This window comes from Anolis sagrei, chromosome 9, assembly GCF_037176765.1.
Source record: "Anolis sagrei isolate rAnoSag1 chromosome 9, rAnoSag1.mat, whole genome shotgun sequence".
Taxonomy (NCBI): domain Eukaryota; kingdom Metazoa; phylum Chordata; class Lepidosauria; order Squamata; family Dactyloidae; genus Anolis; species Anolis sagrei.
In genome coordinates this window covers 8,308,011-8,329,342 of record NC_090029.1, presented here as the reverse complement: position 1 = coordinate 8,329,342, position 21,332 = coordinate 8,308,011, and the positions used below count along the sequence as shown (strand labels likewise).

Below are 21,332 nucleotides of genomic sequence, written 5' to 3'. Positions count from 1 at the left end.
TGGGGTTCAGAATGTTCTGTCATTGTAGGTGAACTATAAATCCCACCAACTACAACTCCCAAATGCCAAGATTCTATTTTCCCCAAACTCCACCAGTGTTCACATTTGGGCATATTGAGTATTTGTGTAAAGTTTGGTCCAGATCCATGGTTGTTGGGGTTCAGAATGTTCTGTCATTGTAGGTGAACTATAAATCCCACCAACTACAACTCCCAAATGTCAAGATTCTATTTTCCCCAAACTCCACCAGTGTTCACATTTGGGCATATTGCGTATTTGTGTAAAGTTTGGTCCAGATCCATCGATGTTGGGGTTCAGAATGTTCTGTCATTGTAGGTGAACTATAAATCCCATCAACTACAACTCCCAAATGTCAAGATTCTATTTCCCCCAAACTCCACCAGTGTTCACATTTGGGCATATTGAGTATTCTTGTATTCTTGTAGAGTTTGGTCCAGATCCATCGTTGTTGGGGTTCAGAATGTTCTGTCATTGTAGGTGAACTATAAATCCCAGCAACTACAACTCCCAAATGTCAAGTTTCTATTTCCCCCGAACTCCACCAGTGTTCACATTTGGGCATATTGAGTATTCTTGTATTCTTGTAGAGTTTGGTCCAGATCCATCATTGTTTGAGTCCACAGCGATCTCTGGATGTAGATGAACTACAACTCCAAAACCAAAGGACACCAAACCCTCCTGGTATTTTCTGTCGATCATGTTGGTCCTGTGTGCCACAGTTGGTTCAATTCCATCGTTTGTGGAATTTGGAATTCTCTTTGATTGTAGGTGAACTATAAATTCCAGCAACTACAACCCCCAAATGTAAAGGTCGATTTCCCCCAAACTCCATCGGTGTCCACATTTGGGCCTACTGAGTATCCATGCCAAATTTGGTCCAGATCGATCATTGTTTGAGTCCACAGTGCTCTCTGGATGTAGGTGTACTACAACTCCCAAACTCAAGGTCAATGCCCGCCAACCAAACCCTTACAGTATTTTCTGTTGGTCATGGGAGAACTGTGTGCCAAGTTTGGTTCAGTGTCAGTGCCCACCAAACCCTTCTAATATTTTCTGTCAGTGATGGGAGTCCTGTGTGCCACCTTTGGTTCAATTCCATCGTTGGTGGAGTTCGGAATGCTCTGTGATTGTAGGTGAACTATAAATCCCAGCAACTACAACCCCCAAATGTCAAGGTCGATTTCCCCCAAACTCCACCGGTTTTCACATTTGGGCCTATTGAGTATCCATGCCAAGTTTGGTCCAGATCCATCATTGTTTGAGTTCACAGTCCTCTTTGGATGTAGGTGTACTACAACTCCCAAACTCAATGTTAATGCCCACCAAACCCTTCTAGTATTTTCTGTCGGTCATGGGAGTCCTGTGTGCTACGTTTGGTTCAATTCCATCGTTGGTGGAGTTCAGAATGCTGTTTGATTGTAGGCAAACTATAAATCCCAGCAACTACAACTCCCAAATGTCAAGGTCGATTTCCCCCAAACTCCACCGGTGTCCACATTACGGCATATTAAGTATTCATGCCATTGGTGGAGTTCGGAATGCTCTTTGATTTATAGGCAAACTATAAATCCCAGCAACTACAACCCCCAAATGTCAAGGTCGATTTCCCCCAAACTCCACCGGTGTTCACATTACGGCATATTGAGTATTCATGCCATTGGTGGAGTTCGGAATGCTCTTTGATTGTAGGTAAACTATAAATCCCAGCAACTACAACCCCCAAATGTCAAGGTCGATTTCCCCCAAACTCCACCGGTGTTCACATTACGGCATACTGAGTATTCGTGCCATTGGTGGAGTTCGGAATGCTCTTTGATTTATAGGCAAACTATAAATCCCAGCAACTACAACTCCCAAATGTCAAGGTCGATTTCCCCCAAACTCCACCGGTGTTCACATTACGGCATACTGAGTATTCGTGCCATTGGTGGAGTTCGGAATGCTCTTTGATTTATAGGCAAACTATAAATCCCAGCAACTACAACTCCCAAATGTCAAGGTCGATTTCCCCCAAACTCCACCGGTGTTCACATTACGGCATATTGAGTATTCGTGACATTGGTGGAGTTCGGAATGCTCTTTGATTTATAAGCAAACTATAAATCCCAGCAACTACAACTCCCAAATGTCAAGGTCGATTTCCCCCAAACTCCACCGGTGTTCACATTACGGCATATTGAGTATTCGTGCCATTGGTGGAGTTCGGAATACTCTTTGATTTATAGGCAAACTATAAATCCCAGCAACTACAACTCCCAAATGTCAAGGTCGATTTCCCCCAAACTCCACCACCGGTGTTCACATTACGGCATATTGAGTATTCGTGCCATTGGTGGTGTTCGGAATGCTCTTTGATTTATAGGCAAACTATAAATCCCAGCAACTACAACCCCCAAATGTCAAGGTCGATTTCCCCCAAACTCCACCGGTGTTCACATTACGGCATATTGAGTATTTGTGCCATTGGTGGAGTTCGGAATGCTCTTTGATTTATAGGCAAACTATAAATCCCAGCAACTACAACTCCCAAATGTCAAGGTCGATTTCCCCCAAACTCCACCGGTGTTCACATTACGGCATATTGAGTATCCGTGCCATTGGTGGAGTTCGGAAGGCTCTTTGATTTATAGGCAAACTATAAATCCCAGCAACTACAACTCCCAAATGAAAAAACTCATATTTTTTTTGAGTGATGGTCACTCCTTGGGTTAGTAGGTGTCTTGTGGCCAAATTTTTCTGATGGTCTTTGGTGACCCTTCTGAAACCCCCTTGGGGGTTTCAGGTTGACCCCCCAGGTTGAGAAACATTGCTACAAAATGAGGTGCATCTACCCTGGATAATTAATGCAGTTTGGCAGTACATTAACTGCAATGGCCCAATGCTATGGAGTTCTGGGAGTTGTAGTTTCCTAAGGCAGAGAAGCATGAAAGCGTTGTGACGATTCCTTTTTCTTTCCGACAGCGTCCCTCTGGACCACTTCGGCCGAAGGGATGGTGATGCTGCGGACGGACCCCACTTGCCCCCAGGCTCCGATGACCGTCCATGAAATGTTCCAGGAATCCCTAGAGAAATACGGGCCGCTGGACGCCATGGCCAGCAAAAAGGATGGGAAATGGGAAAAGGTCACCTTCTCGGAGTATTACCGCCTTTCTCGGAAAGCCGCCAAAAGCTTCCTGAAGGTGAGAGAGTAAGACCAAGCAGGATATCCAAAATGCTTCCCTGTAATATTCTGTCTTAACATGGGGGTTCGGATCCCTGGGGGGGTCTTAAGGGGGTGTCAGAGGGGACACCAAACACCATCCGAAAATACAGTATTTTCTCTTGGTCGTTGGGGTTCTGTGTGCCAAGTTTGGTTCATTTCCATCATTGGTGGAGTTCGGAATGCTCTTTGATTGTAGGTGAACTATAAATCCCAGCAACTACAACTTCCAAATGTCAAGGTCTATTTTCCCCAAACTCCACCAGTGTTCACATTTGGGCATATTAAGGATTCATGCCAATTTTGGTCCAGATCCATCATTGTTTTGAGTCCACAGTGGATGTAGGTGAACTACAACTCCAAAACTCAAGGGCAATGCCCACCAAACCCTTCCAGTATTTTCTGTTGGTCATGGGAGTTCTGTGTGCCAAGTTTGGTTCATTTCCATCGTTGATGGAATTCAGAATGCTTTTTGATTGTAGGTGAACTATAAATCCCAGCAACTACAACTTCCAAATGTCAAGGTCTATTTTCCCCAAACTCCACCAGTGTTCACATTTGGGCACATTAAGAATACATGCCAAATTTGGTCCAGATCCATCATTGTTTTGAGTCCACAGTGGATGTAGGTGAACTACAACTCCAAAACTCAAGGGCAATGCCCACCAAACCCTTCCAGTATTTTCTTTTGGTCATGGGAGTTCTGTGTGCCAAGTTTGGTTCAGTTTCATTGCTGGTGGAGTTCAGAATGCTCTTTGATTGTAGGCGAACTATAAATCCCAGCAACTACAACTTCCAAATGTCAAGGTCTATTTTCCCCAAACTCCACCAGTGTTCACATTTGGGCATTAAGAATTCATGCCAAATTTGTTCCAGATCTATCATTGTTTGAGTTCATTGTGCTGTCTGGATGGAGATGAACTACAACTCCAAAACTCATGGTCAATGCCCACCTAATCCTTTCAGTATTTTCCGTTGGTTGTGGGAGTTCTTGTGTGCCAAGATTTGTTTATTTATTCATTTACCTTATTTATTCCCACCTTTCTATACCCCAGGAGGGGCGGGGACAGATGGGATTCAAAGCGGCTTGGGGTTGGACTTTATGACCTTTAGGGGTCCCTTCCAACTTTGTGATTCCGATATGACAGAATGGGGTCGGACTATATGACCTTTGGGGCTCCTTTCCAGCTCTGTGATTCCGATATGGCAAAATGTGGCAAGTTTGGTTCAATTCCATCCTTGATGGAGTTCAGAGTGCTCTTTGATTGTAGGTGAACTATAAATTCCAGCAGCTACAACTCCCAAATGTCATGGTCTGTTTCCCCCAAACTCCACCAGTGTTCACATTTGGGCATTTGAGTATTTGTGCCAAGTTTGGTCCAGATCCATCATTGTTTGAGTCCACAGTGCTCTTTGGATGGAGGTGAACTACAACTCCAACACTCATGGTCCCAAATAAGTCTATCCTCCCTCAACCCCAGATTTGGGAGTATTGGGTATTTGTGCCCAATTTGGTCCATTGAATGAAAATACATCCTACATATCAGATATTTACATTACGATTCATAACAGGAGCAAAATTACAGTCAAGAACATCGACACAAATGACCAGCCACTGCCAGAAGGGACAGAGAGTTTCATCTATGCTGATGATCGTGCCATTACTGCTCAAGCAGGGAGCTTTGAGATGGTTGAACAGAAGCTCTCCGAAGCTCTAGGTGCTCTTACTGCCTATTACAGGGAAAACCAGCTGATCCCTAATCCATCTAAAACACAGACATGTGCTTTTCACCTTAAGAACAGACAAGCATCCCGAGCTCTGTGGATCACCTGGGAAGGAATCCCACTGGAGCATTGCAGCGCACCCAAATACCTGGGAGTCACTCTGGACCGTGCTCTGACCTACAAGAAGCACTGCCTGAACATCAAGCAAAAAGTGGGTGCCAGAAACAATATCATACGAAAGCTGACTGGCACAACCTGGGGATCACAACCAGACACAGTGAAGACATCTGCCCTTGCGCTGTGCTACTCTGCTGCTGAGTATGCATGCCCAGTGTGGAACACATCTCACCACACTAAAACAGTAGATGTGGCTACTGGGTATCTATCACAGGGTGTCTGCGCCCCACACCACTGGAGAAATTACACTGCTTAGCCGGTATTGCACCACCTGACATCCGCCGGGAAGTAGCAGCCAATAGTGAAAGGACCAAGGCAGTGACATCTCCAGCTCATCCCCTGTTTGGGTATCAGCCAGCACGTCAACGACTTAAATCTAGACATAGTTTTCTAAGATCTACAGAGACACTTCCTGGAACACCTCAGCAAGCGAGAGTCCAAAAGTGGCAGGCTCAAACCCATCACCTCAACCAATGGCTGATACCAAATGAGAGACTCCCTCCTAGACACACAGAAAACTGGGTGACTTGGAAGGCTCTGAACAGACTGCGCTCTGGCATCACGAGATGCAGAGCCAACCTCAAGAAATGGGGCTACAAAGTGGAATCCTCGACATGTGAGTGTGGAGAAGAGCAAACCACTGACCACCTGCTGCAATGCAACCTGAGCCCCGTCACATGCACCATGGAGGACCTTCTTGCAGCAACACCAGAAGCACTCCAAGTGGCCAGATACTGGTCAAAGGACATTTAACCAACTACCAAACTCACAAGTTTTGTATTTTTCTGTTTGTTTGCTTTGCTGTGTTAGGAATGTAATATAATTGACTGGTTGCTCTGACACGACAAATAAATAAATAGATAAATAAACCACAACATGAGGAATGGTATTAAGGGGTTGCGACATTAGGAAGGTTGGGAACCACTGCCCTATGTCGTTATCATTAATGTGGTTTGAGATAATACCTGCAAGCAATATCTGATTTCTTACATTCTTCCCTTATTTTTTTTTTCCTCCCAAAAGCTCGGCCTCCAACGCTTCCACAGCGTTGCAATTCTCGGATTCAACTCTCCCGAATGGTTCATTTCGGCGGTTGGGACCGTTTTTGCTGGGTAAAGTTTGAGCAACATTGATTCCATGCCATGATTCCTCTATGGCAGAATGGGGTTGGACTGGATGACCTTTTGGGCCCTCTTCCAATGTTATGATTTCTGCAACTCTACAATTCTATAATTCCTAGATGGCAGAATAGGGTGGGACTGGATGACCTTTGGGGATCCCTTTCTACTCCATGATTCCAATATGGCAGAATGGGGTTGGACTATAGGACCTTTGGGGATCCCCTCCATGCCTATGAAAAAAAATGGTTGTTGCTATTATTAATATTATTATTATTATTATTATTATTATTATTATTATTATTAATAGCCATCCCCTGCCAGGCGTTGCTGTGGCCCAGTCTGTGTATATGTGTTTTGTGTGTGTATGTGTGTGTATATATTTGTGTATATACGTGTGTTTGCATAAATATATATATGTTTGTATATATTTGTGTATTTGTGTGTTTATGTATGTATGTGGATATGTATATGCATGTGCATGTATATATGTATGTGTGTATATATGTGTGTTTGCATAAATATATATGTGTGTGTATGTGTGTATATATATGTGTGTATATATTTGTGTGTTTATATGTGTACATGTATATTGTGTATATGCGTGTGCTTGTCTATATGCATATTTGTGTGTATATATGTATGTATGTGGATATGTATATGTGTGTGTATGTGCATATGTATATATGTATGTGTGTATATATGTGTGTTTGCATATATATGTGTGTGTGTGTTTATATTTGTGTATTTGCATGTTTATATGTGTACATGCATATTGTGTATATGTGTGTGCTTGTCTATATGCATATTTGTGTGTATATATGTATGTATCTGGATATGTATATGTGTGTGCATGTGTATATGTATATATGTATGTGTGTATATATATGTGTTTGCATAAATATATATGTGTGTATGTGTGTGTATATATATATGTGTGTATATATTTGTGTGTTTATATGTGTTCATGCATATTGTGTATATGTGTGTGCTTGTCTATATGCATACGTGTGTGTATATATGTATGTATGTGGATATGTGTGTGCATGTGTGTATGTGTTCATGCATATTGTGTATATTTGTGTGCTTGTCTATATGCATATGTGTGTGTATATATGTATGTATGTGGATATGTGTGTGCATGTGTGTATGTGTTCATGCATATTGTGTATATGTGTGTGCTTGTCTATATGCATATGTGTGTGTATATATATATATGTATGTGGATATGTGTGTGCATGTGTGTATGTGTACATGCGTATTTGTGTGTATATATGTATGTATCTGGATATGTATATGCGTGTGCATGTGCATATGTATATATGTATGTGTGCATGTATATGTATATATGTGTATATGTATATGTATGTGTGTATACGTGTATATTTGTGTGTCTTTGTGCATATATATACGTGTGTGTGTATGAATGTGTGTATATATGTGTGTTTGCATAAATATATATGTGTGTGTGAGTATGTGTGTGTATATATATGTGTATGTATTTGTGTATTTGTGTGTTTATATGTGTACATACATATTGTGTATATGTGTGTGCTTGTCTATATGTATATTTGTGTGTATAGATGTATGTATGTGGCTATGTATATGCATGTGCATGTATATATGTATATATGTATGTGTGCATGTATATGTATATGTGTGTATATGTATATGTATGTGTGTATACGTGTATATTTGTGTGTCTTTGTGCATATATATACGTGTGTGTGTATGAATGTGTGCATGTGCGTGTGTGTTTATGGGTGATGGACACTCATTGGGTTGTTAGGTGTCTTGTGCCCAAATCTGGTGTCAATTCGTCCAGTGGTTTTTGGGTTATGTTAATCCCACAAATGAACATTACATTTTTATTTATATAGATGATTATTATTATTATTATTATTATTATTATTATTATTATTATTTTCTCCCCTTTTCCGGGTTGCAGGGGTATTGTGACTGGCATCTACACCACCAGCTCTCCGGAGGCCTGCCATTATATTGCCCACGACTGCAGAGCAAATATAATTGTGGTCGAAAACCAGAAGCAATTGGACAAAATAACCCAGGTAAACAACTTTTCAAGGAAGGGTCGATCCTTTATCATCGGAAAATTAAAAACGAGGAAGGACTTTGAAATATTTGCCTATAAATGTATGGATCCCAAGTGGCATAGCAATTCAATAACGTATGACACAATGGGTTATATGTTATTGTGCTGGCAGGACTGCTGACCGAAAGATCAATAGTTCGAATCCGGGGAGTGGGGTGAGCTCCCCCCTGCCAGCTCCAGCTCCTCATGTGGGGACATGAGAGAAGCCTCCTACAGGATGGTAAGACATCCAGGTGTCCTCTGAGCAACGTCCTTGTAGACGGCCAATTCTCTCACACCAGGAGTGACTTGGAGTTTCTCAAGTTGCTCCTGACACGAATAAATAAATAAATTTAAGAGCTGCATTTGGACTTTGGCACACTTTGCTTCAGTCTTGGTCGCCTTAGTGGATGATCACTAAAAACCATCACTGGACCCTACTCAATTCGACAACTATCGGCCAGTTTCCAATCTCCCCTTTTTGGGCAAAGTCCTGGAATGTGTGGTGGCTTCACAACTCCAGGTATTCTTGGAAGACACGGATTATCTGGATTCGGCACAGTCTGGCTTTAGGCCGGGACATGGAACTGAAACAGTGGATGATCTACGCCGGGAACTAGACAGGGGGAGTGTGTCCCTGTTGGTTCTGATGGACTCTCAGCGGCCTTCGATACCGTTGACCACGGTATCCTTCTGGGCTGCCTCACATGCATGGGCCTTGGAGGTACTGTTTTGCAGTTGCTGTAGTGGTGGACCTACACCCTGTGGTGCCTAACCCTTATACTCTGCTTTCTACTATCCTTCCTTCTTGCTCTTGCTTCACTGTTTTGGACTTAAAAGATGCGTTTTTTTCTATTCCTATTCATAAGGATAGCCAGGAGATATTTGCCTTCGAGTGGGAGCATGTGGGCACTGCCAGGCGGGTGCAGCTTTGCTGGCAGGTTTTGCCACAAGGTTTTACCAGTTCACCGACCATCTTCAGCCAGAGCCTTGCCTCAGAGCTAGAGAAATGCTGCAGTACATTGATGACCTACTTCTTTGCTGTGAAGATCCTGACACCTGTGAACGCCTCACCATCAGCCTCCTCAACTTCCTGGGAGAAGCTGGCTTCAAGGTATCCAAGAAGAAGGCCCAGATCTGCAAGGACACTGTAAGGTATCTGGGGTTTGATGTCAGCCAAGGGCAGAGGGCGTTGGGACCAGAAAGGAAGGAGGCTATCTGCAAGGTCAAGGAGCCCAGGACGAAGAAACAGCTCAGGGACTTTTTGGGAATGGCTTCTTTCTGTTGAATTTGGCTTCCGAACTTTGGACTAATTGCCAAGCCCCTATATGAGGCAACATCAGGGCCAGAGACATTCCTAGTTTGGTGCGCTGAATGCAGGACGGCTTTTGAAGCCATTAAGAAAGCCCTCATATCGGCTCCTGCCTTGGGACTTCCTGACATGACCAAGCCCTTCTTCCTTTATGTCCATGAACGCCAGGAGGTGGCAGCGGGGGTGCTCGCCCAGCCACTGGGCAGCACCAAGAGGCCGGTTGCCTACTTCTCCAAACGCCTGGACAACACCAGCCTTGGGTGGCCTGCCTGCCTGAGGGCTGTGGCTGCAACTGCCATGGTAGCTGAAGAAGCCAGGAAGCTGACTTTGGGCCAGCCAACAACTGTCTATGTCCCCCATAGCGTCCTGGCTGTCTTGGATGCTAAGGGGACCAATTGGCTTTCTGCTGGCCGGCTCACTCGCTACCAGGCCCTCCTCATCGACCAAGGAGACCTCACCCTGGCCACCACCAACTGCCTCAACCCTGCCACCCTGATGCCCATCGACCCCGAGGAAGGAGACGACCAGGAGCCTCACGACTGCATCGCCACCATCAAAGAACTCTACTCTAGCCGCCCAGACCTCAAGGACCAGCCCCTTCCTGATGCTGAGCTTGAGTTCTTCACCGACGGCAGCAGCAGCTGCCATCAGGGGGAGAGGAGAGCCGGGTATGCAGTGGTCACTTTGTGGGACACCATCGAAGCTGAGCCACTTCCTCCTGGCACCTCTGCCCAGAGGGTCATTCCCAGAAGGTGTTACTGGGAGACACCTACTCAACTCCATAACCGTTGTCTTGTGGGGTTCCTCAGGGTTCAATACTGTCCCCCATGTTCTTTAACATTGGGGGAGATCATCTGGAGTTTCGGGGTATGGTGTTATCTGTACGCAGATGACGTCCAACTCTGTCACTCCTTCCTACCTGCTACTAAGGATGTTGTCCAGGTCCTGAACCGGTGCTTGGCCGCTGTGACGGTCTGGATGAGGATGAACAATTTGAAATCGAATCCAGACAAAACAGAGATCCTCCTGGTCAGTCGTAAGGCCGAACAGAGCATAGGGTTCCAGCCTGTGCTGGATGGGGTTCCACTCCCCCTGAAGGCACAGGTTCACAGCTTGGGTGTGATCCGGGACTCATTGCTGAGCCTGGAACCCCAGGTTTCGGCGGTGACTAGGGGAGCTTTTTCACAGTTAAAGCTTTGCGCCAGTTGCATGTGTGCCTTGGGAAGTCTGACTTGGCCACGGTGGTCCACACTCTGGTTACATCCCGTATAGACTACTGCAATGCACTCTACATGGGGCTGCCTTTGAAGATGGTTCGGAAACTTCAGCTAGTCCAACAGGCGGCAGCCAGATTACTAACTGGGGTGACATACAGGGAGCATACCACCCCCCTGTTGTGCCAGCTCCACTGACTGCCAGTCCATCTCGGAGCCCAATTCAAAGTACTATAAAGCTCGATATGGTTCTGGCCCAGCCTACTTGTCTGAACGCATCCACCCCTATGTCCCATCTCGTAATCTAAGATCATCCGGGGAGGCCCTGCTCTCGCTCTCGTCAATCGCGCAAATGTGTCTGGCGGGGACGAGAGACAGGGCCTTCTCGGTTGTGGCCCCTCGCCTATGGAACACACTCCCAAAGGAGGTAAGATCTGCTCCCTCCCTCCTGGTTTTTAGGAAGAAACTAAAATCATGGCTTTGGGATCAGGCCTTCGGACAGTAGATGTTTGTAGAGTTTAAAGGACATGGACTAGAATGACAACACGACTGACAAGACTGTTTTTATTATTTATTGTTTTAATGATTGCTTATATACTGTCTAATTATGATTTATGTTTAATTGTGGTTGTTATGGTTTGGCATCGCGTCAGTGTCCAATGTATGGCACTGAAGTTTTGTCAGTTATGTGTAAACTGCTTTGAGTCCCCCGAGGGGTGAGAAAAGCGGTATAGAAATACTGCAAATAAATAATAAAATGGTCCCAGCGTGCGGCAGCCAGGTTACTAACGGGAGCTGCGCTCAGGGAGCATACAACCCCCACTGGCTGCCAGTTTGCTACCGGACACAATTCAAAGTGCTGTCTTTAGCCTACGTCCCACCTCGTAATCTAAGATCATCCAAGGAGGCCCTGCTCTTGTTCCCATCAACGGCTCTCAGAGTCAGGAAGTTCTTCCTAATGTTCAGATGGAATCTCCTCTCTTGTAGTTTGAAGCCATTGTTCCATTGCGTCCTAGCCTCCAAGGAAGCAGAAAACAAGCTTGCTCCCTCCTCCCTGTGGCTTCCTCTCACATATTTATACATGGCTATCATATCTCCTCTCAGCCTTCTCTTCTTCAGGCTAAACATGCCCAGCTCCCCAAGCCGCTCCTCATAGGGCTTGTTCTCCAGACCCTTGACCCTTGACCCTTCCATCTGAACGTGAGGAAGAACTTCCTGACTGTGAGAGGCGTTCAGCAGTGGAACTCTCTGCCCCGGAGTGTGGTGGAGGCTCCTTCTTTGGAAGCTTTTAAACAGAGGCTGGATGACCATCTGTCAGGGGTGATTTGAATGCAATATTCCTGCTTCTTGGCCGAATGGGGTTGGACCGGATGGCCCATGAGGTCTCTTCCAACGCTTTGATTCTATGATTCTATGATTCTAATTGTCTTTCGACATAGATCTGGGATCGTTTGCCCCTCTTGAAAGCGGTGGTGATGTACAAAGGCCGTTTGCTGGAGGAACGTCCCAATTTGTACGCGGTGAGTGACCAGGAAACCTACAAATGCTAATTTTGTAGGTTTCCTTCCTCTGCTCGTTTCATCATTGCCTCTCTATTTTTAATGCTGTGAGGTTAAAAATAAAGACGAGAAAGCCGGATAAGTGCTCTTTTACCTGTCTGGCCCGCCCTTGTATCCTATTATCGTACCTCCTCCTCTGCCTCTCAGATCTTCCTCCTGAAGTCTGCAGTGAAGCGGTGCAGGTGCGCATGTGCGAGATCTGAGAGGCAGAGAAGGAGGGACAGTAATAGGAAAATTACTGTATTGAAATCAAATCTGATGCTTTTAAAAATGTATTTGGTGTGCGTTGGAAGAGGGGTCGTCTTATACGGCAAGTATATCCCTAAGTCTATATTTTAACTGGACAAGTTGGGGGTCGTCTTATACGCCCAGTTGTCTTATATGCCAGAAAATACGGTTTGTGCATGTGTGTGTGTCACACACACACACACACTGTTTTGAGTGACATCATACTCAGAAACCACTGCACGAATTACCACCAAATTTGGTCACAAGATACCTACTAACCCAAGGAGTGACCATCAGAAAAATTTCAAAACTTTACGAAACTTCCGAATTTTCGTCAGTACTTCATTTATGGCAGTGTTTCTCAACCTGGGGGTCGGGACCCCTGGGGGGGGTCACCAGGGGGTGTCAGAGGGGTCGACAAAGACCATCAGAAAACACAGTATTTTCTGTTGGTCATGAGGATTCTGTGTGGGAAGTTTGGCCCAATTCTATCATCAGTGGGGTTCAGAATGCTCTTTGATTGTAGGTGAACTATAAATCCCAGCAACTGCAACTCCCACATGCCAAGGTCTGTTTTCTCAGTGTTCACATTTGTGCATAATGGGTATCCCTGCCAAGTTTCATCCAGATCCATCATTGTTTGAGTCCATAGTGCTCTCTGGATGTGGGTGAACTACAACTCCAAAACTCATGGTCAAAACCCATCAAATCCTTCCAGTTTTTTCTGTTGGTCATGGGAATTCTGTGTGCCAAGTTTGGTTCAATTCCATTGTTGGTGGAGTTCAGAATGCTCTTTGAATGTAGGTGAACTATAAATCCCAGCAACTACAACTTCTGAATGACAAAATCAATCCCCCACAACCCCACCAGTATTCAAATTTGGGCATATCGGGTATTTGTGCCAAATTTGGTCCAGTGAATGAAAACAAACCATCCATATAAGATATTTACATTACAATTCATAATAGTAGCAAAATTACAGTTATGACGTAGCAACAGGGAAAAAAAGTTTGGGGGTCCCCACAACATGAGAAACTGTATTAAGGGGTCACGACATTAGGAAGGTTGAGAACCTTAATGAAGAGCCTTCATTAAGGCTCTTTAGAGTATCCCATGTAGAATTAATATAGCTTCATCCCATTTGAACTGCCATTCTTGATGAGATGGGATTCTGGAAGTTGTAGTTTGACGAGGCATCAGCCTTCTTTGGTAGTTGTAAAATGATGACTCCCAAGAATCCGTAGCATTGAGCCATGGTAGTTAAGGTAGGGTCAAACTACATTCATTCTACAGCAGTGTTTCTCAACCTGGAGGTCAGGACCCCTGTGGAGGTCGCGAGAGGGTGTCAGAGGGGTCGCCAAATACCATCAGAAAACATAGTATTTCCTGTTGGTCATGGGGGTTCTGTGTGGGAAGTTTGTTCCAATTCTATCGTTGGTAAGGTTCAGAATGCTATTTCATTGTGGATGAACTATAAATCCCAGCAACTACAACTCCCAAATGTCAAGGTCTATTTCCCCCAAACTCCATCTGTGTTCATATTTGAGCGTATTGAGTGCTTGTGCCAAGTTTGGTCCAGATCCATCATTGTTTGAGTCCACAGTGCTCTGGTTGTAGGTGAACTACAACTCCCAAACTGAAGGTCAACCCCCACCAAACCCTTCCAACATTTTCTGTTGTTCATGGGAGTCCTGTGTACCATGTTTGGTTCAATTCCATCATTGAAGGAGTTCAGAATGCTCTTTGATTGTAGGTGAACTATAAATTCCAGCAACCACAACTCCCAAGTGACGTTTTGTTGCCAAATTTGGTGTGATTTTGTGATTTTGTTCATTGGTTCTTTTTTTTTAAGGAACTCATTATGCACAGAGCATTTATATATATATAGATTATTATTATTATTATTATTTATAGATGGACGAATTTATGGAATTGGGCAACGAGGTCCCGGATCAAGAGCTTGACGCGATCCTTCGCTCCCAAAAGCCGAACCAATGTTGCGTCCTGATCTACACTTCGGGAACGACCGGGAAGCCCAAAGGAGCCATGCTGAGCCACGACAACGTAGGTATTGCAGGCAGCCACGGAAAACTTTGTTCATGCTTTTTAAATAGAAGGGCTCTAGCCATTGACGGAATTTATTTTTGGACGAGTTGTCGTCGGTGTGGGGACAGGTGGCTGCCATACGAACAGAGCGACAACATATGATTAGCTCCTGTTCCACTTTGAAGCATCTCCAAGTCACTTGCTGAGACTGAAAGGTAGAGAGGGCTGTTTTGGCCTTTGATGATCCGAGCAATTTCTATTTCTGTTCACCAAATGCTCGCAAAGGGGCTATTTTTAATGCTTTCTTTGCACTGGAAAACATCCTTTGCTCCTACGTGTGTCCTCATGCCTTCTTCATGAGACAACGTTGTTCTCTCCGTCTCTCGGATATCCAGTTCGGAGCTGTGATTTCCTCTGCTTGCATTTGATAACGCGGGAGGACATATTCAGACGCTCAGAAGGCGACACCAAAGCTTTGCACTAAGGAGAAAGCAATCCCCTGACATCTTTTCTCCTTATCCACTCTTAGTTTTCTCTGTTGGTGAGCTCCCGCTGTTACTCCCAGCTTCTGCCAACCTAGCAGTTCGAAAACATAATAATAATAACAACACTTTATTTGTACCCCGCTACCATCTCCCCAAGGAACTCGGTGCGGCTTACATGAGGCCGAGCCCAAATACAACAATACAAACAGTAATATTTATTATTATTATTATTATTATTATTATTATTGTTATAGAATCATAGAATCATAGAATCATAGAATCACAGAATCAAAGAGTTGGAAGAGACCTCCTGGGCCATCCAGTCCAACCCCATTCTACCAAGAAGCAGGAATATTGCATTCAAATCACCCCTGACAGATGGCCATCCAGCCTCTGTTTAAAAGCTTCCAAGCTGCCCTGGAGTGTGGTGGAGGCCCCTTCTTTGGAAGCTTTTAAGCAGAGGCTGGATGGCCATCTGCCAGGGGTGATTTGAATGAAATATTCCTGCTTCTTGGCAGAATGGGGTTGGACTGGATGGCCCATGAGGTCTCTTCCAATTCTTTGATTCTATGATTCTATGAAAGAAGGAGCCTCCACCACACTCCGGGGCAGAGAGTTCCACTGCTGAACAGCTCTCACAGTCAGGAAGTTCTTCCTCATGTTCAGATGGAATCTCCTCTCTTGTAGTTTGCAGCCATTGCTCCGTGTCCTAATCTCCAAGGAAGCAGAAAACAAGCTTGCTCCCTCCTCCCTGTGGCTTCCTCTCACATATTTATACATGGCCCTCATCATATCCCCTCTCAGCCTTCTCTTCTTCAGGCTAAACATGCCCAGCTCCTTAAGCCGCTCCTCATAGGGCTTGTTCTCCAGACCTTTTATCATTTTAGTTGCCCTCCTCTGGACACATTCCAGCTTGTCAATATCTCTCTTCAATTGTGGTGCCCAGAATTGGACACAATATTCCAGATGGACATAATATTCCAGATGGACACAATGTTCCAGATATTTTTATTTATCTTTATCTTTATTTATACCCCGCAAAATCTCCCAAAGGACTCGATGCGGCTTACAAAGGCCAAGGCCACCGACAACAACAACATACAATGCACAATAAAACTCAAATGAAAATAAAATAAAACTCATAAGCAAATGTAATAAACCTCAAGCAAACAATAAAACAGTAAAATGATGACACCGTGACGCTATTTAAAACCTACAGGCCGGGCCAAATGTAATAGACAGAATTTAAAAATGCTGAACTTGACAGGTAATATGTAGAGGTATTTGGAGGTAGGTGCAATGTGCAGGTAATCCTAAATCTCTAGTAAAGTGCATTTGGGACTTGATGCCGGGAGTTTCCTATTCTGGAAAGGCACACTGGAACAGCCAGGTCTTCAAGCTCTTCCCAAAGACTGCCAATGTTGGGGCTTGTCTGATGTCCTTGGGGAGAGAGTTCCAGAGTCAGGGGGCCACCACAGAGAAGGCCCTGTCCCTCGTCCCCACCAAGCGCGCCTGCGACGCAGGTGGGATCGTGAGCAGGGCCTCTCCAGATGATCGAAGGAAGCGTGCGGGTTCGTAAACGGAGATGCGGTCATGCAGGTAAGCAGGTCCCAAACCGTTTAGGGCTTTGTAGGTGAGCACCTGCACCTTGAATTGGGACCGGAAGATGAACGGCAGCCAATGGAGCTCCTTGAACAGGAGGGTTGACCTCTCTCTGTAAGGAGCGCCAGTTAACATCCTGGCTGCCACCCGCTGGACTAGCTGAAATTTCCGAGCCGTTTTCAAGGGCAGCGCCACGTAGAGCGCATTACAACAATACAAGCAATTAAAAATAAAACATGGACAATACAATAATGCAACATTAACAATAAGACCACACAATTAAAAACCATGGGAAGGCCAAATGTAAACTTAAAATTGGAAGTAATGCTGGAACATGGGCAAAAAAGTGATGGGGGGGGGGGGGAGTTTGTGGAAAACATACAAGCAGACCTTAAAATGTAAAGTGCTTTGGAGGACAAAGTGCTATGGGATCATTATTCTGGGAAGGCACACTGGAACAGCCACGTCTTCAAGCTCCTCCTAAAGACTGCCAGAGTTGGGGCATGCCTGATGTCCTTACGAAGTGAGTTCCAGAGTCGGGGGGCCACCACCGAAAAGGCCCCCTCTCTCGTCCCCACCAATTGCACCTGCGATGCAGGTGGGATCGCGAGCAGGGCCTCTCCAGATGAACGGAGAGATTGTGTGGGTTTGTTCACAAAGATGTGGTCACACAGGTAGGCGGGTCCCAAACCGTTCAGGGCTTTGTAGGTAAGAACCTGCACCTTGAATTGGGTCCGGAAAATGAATGGCAACCAGTGGAGCTCCTTGAACAGGAGGGTTGACCGCTCCCTGTAAGGAGCCCAGTTAACAACCTGGCCACCACCCGTTGGACCATCTGGAATTTCCGAGCTGTTTCCAAGGGCAGCCCCACGTAGAGTGCATTACAGTAATCCAGTCTAGAGGTGACTAAGGCATGGACCACCTTGGCCAGATCCACCTTCATGAGGTACAGTTGCAGTTGGCGCACGAGTCTTAGTTGTGCAAAGGCCCTCCCGTCCACCGCCGACGCCTGAGCCTCAAACGTAAGTGAAGAATCCAGGAGGACCCCCAAACTGCAGACCTGTGACTTCAGGGGGAGTGCAACCCCGTCCAACACAGGTTGCCACCCTATAACCCAATCCGGTTTACGATTGACCAGGAGGACACCCAAACATGCAAATATGAGTAGTTCAATAAGTACTGCTCCAGCGGGAAGGTAACGGTGCTCCATGCAGTCATGCTGGCCACATGACCTTGGAGGTGTCTTTGGACAACGCCGGCTCTTCAGCTTAGAAATGGAGATGAGCACCACCCCCCAGAGTTGGACACGACTGGACTTAATGTCAGGGGAAAACCTTTACCTTTACCTATTATGTGTACATTGGAGGCATCAAATTGGGAAGGGTACAAATATCTGAAATAATAATAATAATAATAATAATAATCCCTCAACGAGGAATTCCTTTCCTCAATTTTATAGCATTCCAGAAAGTGACACACTGAAAAACATTCACACGTAAAACTAAAACTATTATGTTTGCTGTACAGAATGGGTATCTTTTATCTGAAATGCTGCCAGAAGGGACAAAGAGTTCAATCTATGCTGATGATCGTGCCATCACTGCTCAAGCAGGGAGATTTGAAATGGTTGAACAGAAGCTCTCCTAAGCTTTAGGTGCTCTTACTGCCTATTACAGGGAAAACCAGCTGATTCAACAATGTGATGTGGCGGCAAAAAAAGCCAATGGGATTTTGGCCTGCATCAATAGGAGCATAGTGTCTAGATCTAGGGAAGTAATGCTACCTCTCTATTCTTAGACCACATCTGGAATATTGTGTCCAATTCTGGGCACCACAATTCAAGAGAGATATTGACAAGCTGGAATGTGTCCAGAGGAGGGCGACTAAAATGATCAAGGGTCTGGAGAACAAGCCCTATGAGGAGCGGCTTAGGGAACTGGGCATGTTTAGCCTGAAGAAGAGAAGACTGAGAGGGGATATGATAGCCATGTATAAATATGTGAGAGGAAGCCACAGGGAGCAAGCTTGTTTTCTGCTTCCCTGGAGACTAGGACGCAATGGAACAATGGCATCAAACTACAAGAAAGGAGATTCCATCTGAACACGAGGAAGAACTTCCTGACTGTGAGGGCCGTTCAGCAGTGGAACTCTCTGCCCCGGAGTGTGGTGGAGGCTCCTTCTTTGGAAGCTTTTGACCAGAGGCTGGATGGCCATCTGTCAGGGGTGGTTTGAATGCAATATTCCTGCTTCTTGGCAGAATGGGATTGGACTGGATGGCCCATGAGGTCTCTTCCAACTCTTTGATTCTATGATTCTATGATTCTATGATTCCTAACCTTTACCTTTATGTTGTATGACTATTTTTAATGACTATTTATTTACATCACTTTATCCTGCCCTTTTCAGCCCAAAGGCGACTCAGGGCGGTATACGGACCGGCAACAACTAGTTTTTTTTTATCGTGTCACCAGCAACCAGACATTTGTATTACATTTTTAACAAAAACAAACAAACAGATAAAACACAGAATTTGCGAACTTGGTAGCTGATTAAATGACCAGTATCTGGCCACTTGGAGTGCTTCTGGTGTTGCCGCAAGGAGGTCCTCCATTGTGCATGTGACAGGGCTCAGGTTGATTTGCAGCAGGTGACCTATAGTTTGCTCTTCTCCACAGTCGCATGTCGTGGACTCCACTTTGTGGCCCCATTTCTTGAGGTTGGCTCTGCATCTCGTGGTGCCAGAGCACAGTCTGTTCAGCGCCTTCCAAGACGCCCAGTATTCTGTGTGTCCAGGAGGGAGTCTCTCATTTGGTATCAGCCATTGATTGAGGTTATGGGTTTGAGCCTGCCACTTTTGGACTCTTGCTTGCTGGGGTGTTCCAGCGAGTGTCTCTGTAGATCTTAGAAAACTATTTCTTGACAAGCTGTCTGATACCCAAACAAGGGATGAGCTGGAGATGTCACTGCCTTGGCCCTTTCACTATTGGCTGCTGCTTCCTGGCGGATGTCAGGTGGTGCAATACCGGCTAGACAGTGTAATTTCTCCAGTGGTGTGGGGCGCAGACACCTTGTGATAATGTGGCATGTCTCATTAAGAGCCACATCCACTGTTTTAGTATGGTGAGATGTGTTCCACACTGGGCATGCATACTCAGCAGCAGAGTAGCATAACGCAAGGGCAGATGTCTTCACTGTGTCTGGTTGTGATCCCCAGGTTGTGCTAGTCAGCTTTTGTATGATATTGTTTCTAGCACCCACTTTTTGCTTGATGTTCAGGCAGTGCTTCTTGTAGGTAAGAGCACGGTCCAGAGTGACTCCCAGGTACTTGGGTGCGCTGCAATTCTCCAGTGGGATTCCTTCCCAGGTGATCCTCAGAGCTCGGGATGCTTCTCTGTTCTTGAGATGAAAAGCACATGTCTGTGTTTTGGATGGATTACGGATGATGATGATGATGATGATTATTATTATTTATTTCCCTATCAAAAGGAGTCTCGATTGGTATTAAGTCTACAATGTAAACAGAAGATAAACGGGATGGGGAGAGAAGAAGTTTCAGAGACACCTTGGCCTTTCTGTAGGAAAGGAAAGATGCATAAAGACAGTAAATACTGTCAGGTAAAGGTAAAGGTAGTCCCCTGACATTAAGTCCAGTCATGTCTGACTCTGGGGTGTGGTGCTCATCTCCATTTCTAAGCCGAAGAGCCAGCGTTGTCCGTAGACACCTCCAAGATCATGTGGCCGGCATGACCGTTACCTTTCCGCCAGAGCGGTACCTATTGATCTACTCACATTTGCATGTTTTCGAACTGCTAGGTTGGCAGAAGCTAGGGCTGACAGCGGAAGCTCACGCCGCTCCCCGGAATCGAACCTGCAACCTTTCGATCAACAAGCTCAGCAGCTCAGGGCTTTAACCCACTGCGCCACCGGAGGCTCCAAATACTGTCAATAAATGTGCAATTCCTGTTTTTGTAATGACATGTCGCGCTTCTGTCTGGTCAGATCACTTGGACGTCAGCTCACGCTAGCCGTGCTGGTGACATGCAGCCGGCCGAAATCCAGCAAGAGACCATCGTCAGCTACCTTCCGCTCAGCCATATTGCGGCTCAAATCTATGATCTTTGGACCGGGATCAAGTGGGGAGAGCAGGTTTACTTCGCGGAGCCAGATGCCTTGAAGGTCTGTTTTGGGTCTTGGTGGCCTCGGATGGTGGTGGGCTCCATTTCTCCTTCTTCACAGCTCCAATGCTCCTCTCTTGGCCCGCTGTTGGCAGGGGGTTGGACTAGATGACCCTTTAGGTTCCTTCCTGTGTGATTTTGCCTCTTGCCCTTCTCAGGGAGGCCTGGTGGACGTCCTGAAAGAGGCACGGCCCACCTCACATATGGGAGTCCCTCGGGTTTGGGAGAAGATCATGGAGAAGATCAAGGAGGTCTCTTCTCAGTCCGGGTTCCTGAAGAAAAAGATGCTTTCCTGGGCCATGTCGGTTAGTTTGGAACGAAACCTGAACTGCTCCAACAGGTAATAATAATAATAATAATAATAATAATAATAATAATA

General features: G+C 45.5%; 1 protein-coding gene across 1 annotated transcript in view; it reads left to right on the top strand.

Moving 5' to 3' along the window:
• The window catches only part of ACSBG1 (acyl-CoA synthetase bubblegum family member 1), a 63,130-nt gene that overhangs the window by 20,341 nt on the left and 21,457 nt on the right, over positions 1–21,332 (top strand). The window contains exons 3-9 of the mRNA XM_067471255.1: positions 2,983–3,200; positions 6,146–6,234; positions 8,189–8,309; positions 12,298–12,378; positions 14,560–14,709; positions 20,778–20,954; positions 21,112–21,293. Of these exons, the coding sequence (XP_067327356.1) occupies positions 2,983–3,200; positions 6,146–6,234; positions 8,189–8,309; positions 12,298–12,378; positions 14,560–14,709; positions 20,778–20,954; positions 21,112–21,293 (1,018 nt within the window). The remainder of the gene's footprint in view (positions 1–2,982; positions 3,201–6,145; positions 6,235–8,188; positions 8,310–12,297; positions 12,379–14,559; positions 14,710–20,777; positions 20,955–21,111; positions 21,294–21,332) is intronic.